This window comes from Cryptomeria japonica, chromosome 7, assembly GCF_030272615.1.
Source record: "Cryptomeria japonica chromosome 7, Sugi_1.0, whole genome shotgun sequence".
In the NCBI taxonomy this organism is placed as follows: domain Eukaryota; kingdom Viridiplantae; phylum Streptophyta; class Pinopsida; order Cupressales; family Cupressaceae; genus Cryptomeria; species Cryptomeria japonica.
In genome coordinates this window covers 668684520-668695351 of record NC_081411.1, presented here as the reverse complement: position 1 = coordinate 668695351, position 10832 = coordinate 668684520, and the positions used below count along the sequence as shown (strand labels likewise).

The following is a 10832-nucleotide window of genomic DNA, read 5'->3' as shown; positions in this document are numbered from 1 at the left end:
AAACTATGTATAAAGATTACAAAAAATTAAACATAGTTATATATAGAGAGAGAGAGAGAGAGTTGTTTGACTGAGATGTTTTCAATTATATTTATGTTTTTGTTGTAAGTTTAAAGTTAAGATTTTTTTTTTTTCGTTGTACATTCTTTTAAACATGAAACCTATGTATAAAGGTTACAAAAATTTAAACGTAGTTGTGTGTGTGTGTGTGTGTGTGTGTGTGTGTGTGTGTGTGTGAGAGAGAGAGAGAGAGAGAGAGAGAGAGAGAGAGAGAGAGAGAGAGAGAGTATTCATCTAATATACGATTAAAATATTAAATAAAAATACAATATATTTCAAATTCATTTTACATAAATAAATGTAGATTTGATAAGAACTATCATAAGATAAAGCCTTTGCAAATACGAGAAAGGGGATAAGAGGAATGCCTTATATTTTATTGTTAGGTGGTTTTTTAGAGCAATATTAAATCAAATCATGTTACTAGACTAAAACAAGAAATTTAATGATTTGTTGAAGAGTTTAGCCAAAGATTGAGATATGTGCATCTATGTTTGCTTCCACATGCTAGTGTCTTCTATTGGCTTGGTCCTCTTTATCTCTATTATGAATATTATCTCCTACTCTTGTATCCATAAATGACTAAACTAGAGATAACTAGTTGCTATGGAATATTTATGGCTCTACTCAATAATATCCTTAGGTTGACATAACATCGAGTAGTATGAATTAGGATTTTAGTATGTGGCCCTTACTATATCTGTGGATAAATATATTTGTGAAGATGAGAGATGTGAAAATAAAAAAAGAAACCCTAGGTAGCTAGAACATGGCTCTAATTGTCTATGATTAGTAAGTGTGTGCTTTAAGTGTTAGATAAGTGCTAGTTAGTTTCATTTCAATCTAGCTACTATAATAATTATTCATGTGCATAATTTGATAGTTGAAGGAAAATTATAGCTTATGATAGGAAAATTTAAGTAAATGGAAAAGAAATATGTAAGTTTGAATTTGTGGGATATGTATGAGCATGATCCTATTTGAGAAAAAAATTATGACATACATTACTGTCATAAGTGAGAAAAAAATTGTGAATACTGATAGAATATAATTTCTATTTTATAAGAGTTCATGTCCATATAAAGATAAAAAAAAATTAAAATAATTCACAATATACTCAAAGCAATCAATATTATACTTATTATAAACTTGTGTTGAAACATATACCAAATTTAAAAAGAAAAAGTGCTAAAAGAACTTCTAGCAATAAATTTAAATATTTCTACAATAAAATATATATTTCTATCTCCTAGTTCCACACATCATATTGTATACCTATTGAATTGGTTTGTTGAGTTCAACACACTCTCATAATCTACCCCTAGATGTTTAATGTATAATGGTTTTTATTAAATGATACATTTGTAGTGGAAATGATAGGTACTTTGATATTTTCTTCAATCAATTCAAATAATACTTGTTAGCGGGATATAGAAGGTTGTGGGCACCATAATGTACAATTAGAAATAATGATATTTTTTTAATCTACAAGTCTTGATAGTTGTGATGATAATGAACAAGGATGTTTTAAATATGTTGGTTTTAAGATTACACGAAGAGTTGGATATGCAAGAAAAGTTCTTAAATATCCTATCATACCATGTGTGAGGCTAAATAATGGAGGTCCTAGAAATGGAGAAGAAAATAATGCTATAAATACTAAAAAAGATCATCCTTGGACTCAGTTGATAAATTATAAAAGCATTTTTTATGAAAGTGTTTCTTTTCTATAGGCCATTTGGCCTTTGGATGTTCTTAGAGTTCTCGAAAGATCATTTCCTTTTGGTGGACTAATTCTCTACCCAAACATCTTAGCATGTTTCTAGATGACACTAGTGGTTTAAAGGTTTCAGAATCCTCGTCTCCTTCTTCGATCTCCTCTAAACCCAATACTACCCCTTCTGATCAAGTCGCCAACATGGTTAAGAATCCTTCTATTGTTTCCTATGTTTCTTCTTGTTCTTCTAGTTCTAAATCTCCTACTAATGCCACTACTTCTCAACCTATTGATCTACAGTAAAACATTGCTAGTTCCCCACCTATTGGTGTTATCGATAGGGTTCCTTCTTAACATTCTCCTAGATATTCAAATTCTAATGACTTCTCAAGTTGGATAGTAATTCATACAAAGGAACGAAACATAAATATTCTCAAGATTGATTCAAACATTGTTCAATCCTAATCTTGGTTACCTCTTGGGTAACTCGTAATTTTATTATAGTTATTCTTTGTTTTGGTTTTCTTTGTGTTATTCATTGTAAAAGGTTTTGGGCCTTCCAAAAAAAAATTCGTTTGTTATTGCCCACCGACCTTCTCTATTTACTGAACTGCTCAAACTGGGACTTTAGAAGAAGTGTGTTAGAATCTTCATCCTTGTAATATTTGAGGACTAATTAATCAATCTAAAAAAACGTGTTGGATTATAAAGTGGAAGAAAGAATATATGAAAGAATATATGTGCAGTGTCACAAATTGTAACCCCTAAAAATTTCACACTCTATTTTAGGTCCTTGCTTTAGCCTACTTCCTTTTAGGTCATTTTCAACATATTTTGGCATTATCTCATCCAAACAATCATCATATGTGTTGGAAATTTGGAGGAATTGATTATGTGTTGCATTGATATTTTTCCATTGATGCTAACACCAGTTGTTTTAGTTATTTATCGATTTTTGTTTGGTTCTAGTAGAGTCGTTGGCTTATGATATTGATCTAGTGTATGCTCTGGTATGCTTTGATTTGTGGAATTGATTTGGATCTGTCATTCATGCTATTCAGATGTGTATCACAATCAGTTGGTTTAGGATTTGATGACTCGGATACTATCATTTGTTCTAGTAAGCCTTTTGGTCATCGGTAAGGGTTTTACCGATAGAGCTTTGTTGAAGATTTTTTGATGCACATGATAAGTGGTGTTGGTGAAGCTGCTAGATGGCTTTCAGGATGCTATTAGTTATCTTATTCATGGTCTTGTTGATTGGTGGTGTTGGATTTGGTTTATGGTGACCTATTTTGGGTTCGGCGCTATCTAGGTTATGAACCGGCTTATGTAACGTGTTGATGGGTGATCCCGATCCATTACCGGATGGATTCATTGATTAGATTATGTTATTTCGATCTTAGGATGACTTGGTTGATCATTGGATTGCGAGTTTATGCTATGAATTTATCGTATTATCTTTTAGGTGGTTGACCTAATTATTTAGGTCCCGGGTTGGTATATATATGATGTAAGATCTCTTTGTAAATCATGGGATTATGGTTATGGGATGGTTATGTGGTTACCTTTGTGCGAATACTATTGTAATCATATGCAGGAGTTTTGGTCGATCATAGGTGATCGAATTGGGTTGGTAAGAGAAGTTTAAGACCTCTGGTACTGAGCTTAACCGAAACTGTACGCAGGCATAGGAGATGTTATCTTTGCAGTTCACTCTTCTTTTTAGATTGTAGTCTGGATTTATTTTGTAGTCAGTGATGCTCCTTTTGTGATGAGAACTACGCTCTAGGTTGTTGGCCTTCCTACATGTGCAAGCCCCTCATTTTGTAATCACATACTTACTGCAAAAGTATTATCTAACTGTGGGTAGGCTTCCCATCATGGTTTTTCCCTTTACCGGTTTTTCCATGTACAAATCTTGGTGTCATGTGTTCTGGATGGATGGTAACTATTCTATGCTTTATGTTTATGCTTAGTTGCTATATCAACTTTTTTCGGTATTTGGTTTATGCATTCCGGTATTGGGTTTATGTGTTCTGGTAATAAGGATTTGGATGCTTAAAGTTATGAAATATGTTGAGAACTGATTCACCACCCCGCTCTCAGTTGTCCTCTAGTTATCTGAGTTGTCTAACAATTGGTATCATAGTTTGGTCCTCTGTGCATAAGCTTAACCGCTTGAGGAAGATCCTATGGGGTCTAATAGTTTAAGTTCATCAAATACATCTACAGCTATTTTCCGGAGAGAAATTCCTAGGCTTGATGGAACAAATTATAGGGTATGGAAGATTCGGATGGAGACTCATCTGAGATGTCTTGGAAATTAAATTTTGGAGATCACTGAGAAAGGTGTTACCCCTTTTAATCCAGCATCTGGAAACCCTCCTCTAGCAGGCCTGGATAAGGAGCTTGAGAATGATTGTAGAGCTAGAGAAGCCCTTTTGTGTGCACTTTTTGATCAGCAAATAATGGGACTAACTGAAAAATCAACTGCAAAGGCTATATGGGACAAATTGGAGACTTTGAATGAAGGTGACCCTACTATTAAAATTACTAAACTTGATGGTTACCGAGTGAGGTATGAGAACCTGAAGATGGAAAATAATGAAAGGATTACTGCTTTTATGGAGAGAGTTAATGAGATTGTTTTGGGAATTCAATGTTGTGGTGGATCTCTGAGTGAAGATGAAATACTTTCTAAAGTACCAAGAGCATTGCCACTAGCTTATAAGATGAAGGCTACTACAATTAATGAGTTGATAACTATGGCAAACACCTCTGTTAATAGGGATACCTTGGTTGGGAAGTTATCTGCTTTTCAACTTGAGGAATTCAGACCTTTTGGAGTTGTAAAATCTAAAACTATTTTTCATGCATCTACATCGTCTACTGGCAAGAGTGATGGGAAAGCTTGATATGCGAAGGAACTAGAGGATATAAAGAAAGAACATGAAGATTTTGAGAAACTTGAAGCCTTATTTGCTAGAAGAGTACCTAAATGACCAACAGGAAGTAACTATGAAGGAAAATCACCTTTTAAATATTTTGCATGTAATAAGATAGGTCATTTTGCATCTAGATGTCCTGAAAGGAATTCAAAATTTGAAGAAAGAGCTAGAAGATCTTTTAGGCCTAACCATGATTATCAAAACAAGCATAAGTACAGGAGGAACAAAGACAAATCATGCTACTTTGTTGGCACCAAATGGAAAGAGTTATATTTCAGCACATGGAACTTTTCAAATTTATTGAAAAATATATATTTATAAAAATAGTAAAAAATACATCCATGTGCACTTATGTTTCAAGTTATCAATATACACCAAAAAAAATGAAAAAAAAAAGGTAAAATTTACTATATAAAGTGTGATGTCTTGTGTAACTTCAATTTCAGCATTTTATCGGCAACTAAATTATAGTGTTTACTTTATGAAAAACTATGTTCAAATAATTTTCCATTTTTTTTTTAAATTACAAACATAAAATACACCAAAAAAATATACATTTTATTGGTTTACATCATTTCAAAATTCAAAACATATATTTCACTTTCTATTGATTCAAAACACATATAACGTTGAATTCAAAAAAAGTTGAATCAACATTGGCCATTTTCTTTATAAAAGCGTGACATAACTTTGTACTTTTACCCATAATCTCAAGCATGCAAATTATGTGGACACAACAAAAAACAAATTAACAATAGCGAGAAAAGAAACATCTTTATTGATAAAATTATGATGTAGTTCACAATTATTTACTTTTTTTAATTTCAACGTTCTACAACTCCTGGTTCTGGTTTTCACTCTAAGCGGCAAGACTTTACTTTTCCACCCAATGTCAACCACTTCCAATTGATATCCTCTTCTCTATCTTAGAACAACTCTTTGTTCTCCTAATGCTTCCTATTCAATTCCCCACAACAATGTCTTGATCATCTTTCAACTAAAATCTTAGCATTTTGTATACCATGGTGGAAGCCCAATGGTCGATAGGGTGCCCCAACCATCGCACTCCACAAGAAACATCACCAAAACCACTATCGATGAGAAAAGTCCATTTTGGTGAGAGTCATCTTCAGCCTCATCAACATGATAGTCAATGGTGTAGGCCTAGTCTAATGGACCAAGGAAAGCACATTGAGGAGACATGACTCTGTTAGAGTGAGACTTTTCAAGTCTCTTTCATCTCACAATGAAGAGAGCTGACAAAAAAAAAAAAACCATTGGTGAGAGTCTTCTCAAGTTTTCTCGATCTTCAATGAGGATGAGGAAAAGAGTGTCACACATGTCCATCAACATGACAAAAAAGATTTGATGAAAAAAAATTAAAGTCTCCTCGATGTCACAAGAGCATATGCCAAAGTGACATGGCCCCACCAAAAAGGGGTTGCACACAATCAAGAACACATCAAAGAGATATGAACTTATCAAGAAGAAGTTCCCCAAGTTTCTTCAATGAAACAATGTTCCCAAACAAAGAGAGATCCAATGAATTCATTCATGAGAAAACATTTTTCCATGAAGTGATGTAAGATGTCTCCTCGATCCATACAAATCACACCGATAGAACACAATCTAAAGCTTGTCAGAGAGACCTACCAATGTCGGTATGAGAGTTCTTGTGTCCCCTCGATACTTTGGTGAGATAGAATTGATAAGACAAGTCTCGATCAATTAGAGACTTCTTGAAGTCTCTTCGATCCAACTAGATCAAACCAACTCAATTCCAAAAACACAAAAATCTAAACCAAGTAATATTGAGATCAAACCCAAACTAAAACAAAAATGTTGTAAATGAGAGAAACTTATGCCCAACTGATGCAGATTGCTCTGAGCTTGAGATGCCCCTACATCAGACACCCTAGGTAGGAAAATGTTACATGAGGGAAACTCATGAACGTTAAGGCCAATCTGGAATTGAAATTCCAAAGTAAGCCAGTCCATTTGCCTTCAACTAGGATGCTTCTAGGACTAATTTTATTTTCCATTGAACCAGGTACTCAAGGTATTCCTTCCCATAGGTCTTATTGGTAACCTCGATATCTATGATTTCATCCACCTCTTCAGATTGCTTCTCAGGTAGTTGGTCCACCCACACTACTATATCAGGTGTATCTATAGGCAAATGTGTCTGAGCACTAGTCTCTCCCTCATAATGTTTGTATAGATCACTAACATTGAAGATAGGAGAGATATCTATGTTCTCTGGAAGGTCAACTTCATAGACATTGGTTGAAAAATTCCTTAAGATCTTGCAAGGAACAATTTTCATCCATTTCAATTTATTACTGGTCCCCTATAGAAACCTTTCCTTCCTCAAATGAACCCAAGCTAACTCACCAATCTGAAATTCCTACTCTCTCATGTGCTAGTCAGCATATTTATTGTACTTAGCAGTACTCTTTTCCAATTGTTCCTTCACATTCATATTCAAAACCCTAATATACTCTACAAAGTCCTTTGCCACTAATTTGACCTCGCCAAATTTGCATGATATTTGAGTTCATCCACACTCCTTGGGCTATAACCATACACAATGTTAAATGGACTCTTCCCTACACTCCTATTAATTGAATTGTTGTAGAAAAACTCTTCTTGTGCCAATGTCGAATCCAAGTAATTTGGTCTATCACCAGTCAAACATCTCAATAGATTACCCAAACTCTTGTTGATAACCTCAGTTTTACCATCAGTTTGTGAATGGTACATTGAACTTAAACCCAACAAGGTGTCTAAACGTTTCCACAAGGTATGCCATAAATGGCCAACAAACTTTGTATCATGGTAAAATATAATACTTTTAGGCAAACCATGTAATTGAACTACTTCTTTAAAAAAAATTACAATATGGGAAGCATCACTAGTCTTCCAACACGGAATAAAATGAGCCATTTTGGAAAATCTATCAATAACAAAAAAAAAATGAATTATTACCTCACTGAGTTTGAGGCAACCCCAAAATAAAATCCATGCTAATGTGTTTCCATGGTCTATTCGAAATTGGTAATGGCTAATACAGTCCTGTTTTTTGCTTCATTCCCTTTGCATGCTGACATACTCTATATCCTTGTACCATCTTCCTGACTTCAACAATCATTCCTAGCCAATAATAACTCTCATTTAGCTAAGCTATTATCTTATCAGTTCCAAAGTGTCCAACCAATCCACCGCTATGTTTTTCTCTTATGAAATTATGCCTCATAGAGCCTTGGGGTATACATAACCTCTTCCCTTTGAAAAACAAGTTCTCTTGAATAAAGTACTCTAGCCATGGAGTTTGGTCCACTCCCATTGGATTCTTGCATGCTAAGCATGCCTCCTTAAAATATAGATCTTGTTCATACAACTCACCCAAAGAATCAAATCCAACAACACTCACCTTTAGCTCATCCAATAGAAAACTCCTTCTACTTAGTGCATTAGCCATTCTATTGGATTTACCACTTCTATATTTCAAAACAAAAGAATAACTTTCCAAAAATTCAACCCATTTCAAATGCTTCTGATTCAACTTACCTTGGCTATTAATGAACTAAAAATATTGATGATCTACATATATAGTACAAATTCCTTTGGCAACAAATAATGCCTCCACTTCTTAAGTGCTTGCACAATTGCATAAAACTCCTAATCATAAACTGAATATTTCCTCTTTTCTTCATTCAACTTTTCACTAAAGTATGCTATCGGCCTTCCCTCTTGACTAAGAACTCCTCCTATTATTGTTCCACTTGCATCACAATCAACCTTGAAAACTTTTCCAAAGTGTAGTAGCACCAACATTGGCTGCAACTATCCACTTGAATTCCTTTCTTACTGTCTTCATTGTTTCAGTTATGGGAGCACAAATTCCACTAAAATTTCTTATGAACTTCCTATAGAAGCTCGCCAACCCATGAAAACTACAGGCTTCAAACGTACTCCTCGCTGAAGGCCATTCAACAATATACCCTTTACTTTCTCAAGGTTCATTTTTAACCCTTTTTCTGAAACTACAAATCCCAAATAAACCAATGGATATTTCGAAGAGATTGTTTGTGTTTTTAGTTCAGTATTGAGTCTTAGGTTGAAATTTTATTAGGTTAAATATTAAGTTAAATTAGTTAGGGTATTATTCTGACATCATTCTTATGATGTTAGAACTATGCATTTAATAGAACTTTACTGACAGACATTAAGAACCATTCAATTTCACCAATAGACCAAAGATCCATTAAATTCAAAATATTTGTTAATTTTCCCGATCTATCTATATAACGCAACAGCAAACCTGTGGGTAATTATAGGGTTTTGTTTCAAGCGAGTTTGAGGTTTTCTCGAAATGGCCACAAATAGTCTGTCTGCGTGGTATTTCTTCCTTTCAGTTCTCTATATGCTTACTCTACCTTACAATTGTCATCCCCTTACAGTTGGTGGAGACAGCATCGCTTTGGGAGCTTCTCTCACTGGAAATCAGAGCATAGTTTCAAAGAACGGCACCTTCGAATTGGGATTCTTTTGTCCAAACGGAACAAATAACTGGTACATCGGCATCTGGTATGCCCAAATGTCTAACAAGACTATCGTTTGGGTGGCTAATAGAGAGACTCCCATCAGAAACAAGCCAGGCGTTTTGAATCTAACAACTGATGGCTATCTCAAACTGTATGATTCAGATGGGCGATCAATATGGTCAACAAGAAAGAACCAGAAAGCTATAGCCTCCAAAGCTATGATATTGGATTCTGGTAGTTTTGTTATGTTGGGCGCAAACAACATTTCTGAAATTGTGTGGGAGAGTTTCTTGTATCCAGCAGACACATGGTTGTCGGGAATGAAGATGTGGAAAGGCATGAAGCTAACATCTTGGAAGAGTTCGTTGGATCCAGCACCTGGGCCCTTCTCTTTAGAAATGGATCCAGCCCCAAGCAAGACGCAGTTTTTGCTGGTGTATAAGGACAATATTACTTACTGGAGCACCGAAGAGTGGGTTGTTGACCATTTCAGTGGTATGCCAGATATGTTGAATAATTTCGCATCCGAAACTTTTAGATTACCCTTTGTAAAGATTTCTCCCACAAAGATGTACTTCACGTATATTCAAATATCAAAATTTGATATTGTGCAGCGTCTAGTCCTGTACAAAACTGGAGATGTACGATCTTTCTATCGTTATAATAGCAGCTGGATTAACATCTGGTCTGTGCCAAAAGACCTGTGCTTTGTTTATGATATATGTGGGGCTTATGGAGCATGCAACAGAAACAATCTTCAATTTTGCAGCTGTCTCGAGGGCTTCAAACCCAAAGATAAGCGCGCCTGGTTTTTACAAGATTGGTGGTCAAGCGGATGCCTTCGTAGTAGCCCTCTCTACTGCTCTCCCATTAACGGCACAACCGATGGTTTCTTGCAAAAGAACGACATATCCTTAGCTAAGGAAAAAGCAGTTTCATATTCCCAATACCCAACTCTACCAACATGCAGATCTGCATGTCTGGAAAATTGCTCCTGCAAAGCCTTCGATCTCACTAACTCTACTCCTCCCATCTGTAGAATGTGGTTTGGGGATCTGTTCAATGTTCGCGTTGCATCAAACAGCCAACCCGTCTTCCTTCGCATGGCTGCGTCTGAGTTGCAACAATCCATTTCCAATGGAGGAAGTAACCAAGGTCGTGTCCTTTCAATTTCACTTCCTGTCAGCACTGCTTTCATCCTTGTTTTGGCTTTCCTTGTTATAATATTTCTTCTGAGGAGGCGTGGAATGCTGGGCAAGGGAGGAGATATGGAAGGTCATGAGCTGCTGTCTGCTTCGCTGAGAACATTCACTTACAAGGAGCTGCGAATTGCAACCAACAATTTCAGAGATAAGTTAGGGAAAGGAGCATTTGGCTCTGTCTTCAAAGGATCTCTCCCAGACGATACGCTTGTAGCAGTTAAAAAATTAAGAGGGCTCTAAACAGGTAGAAAAACAGTTTCGTGCAGAAATAAGCACGATTGGAAACATACAACATGTCAATTTGGTCCAGCTTTGCGGATTTTGCATAGAAGGATCACAAAGGCTGCTAGTTTAC

At 35.5% G+C, this 10832-nt stretch overlaps 1 protein-coding gene across 1 annotated transcript; it reads left to right on the top strand.

Annotated features, from left to right (window-relative positions):
- Nucleotides 1-9103: 9103 nt before the first annotated feature.
- Nucleotides 9104-10717, top strand: LOC131856904 (G-type lectin S-receptor-like serine/threonine-protein kinase At2g19130). The gene has a single exon (XM_059208863.1). The coding sequence runs from the start codon at nucleotides 9104-9106 to the stop codon at nucleotides 10715-10717; it is 1614 nt and encodes a 537-aa protein (XP_059064846.1).
- Nucleotides 10718-10832: the final 115 nt, after the last annotated feature.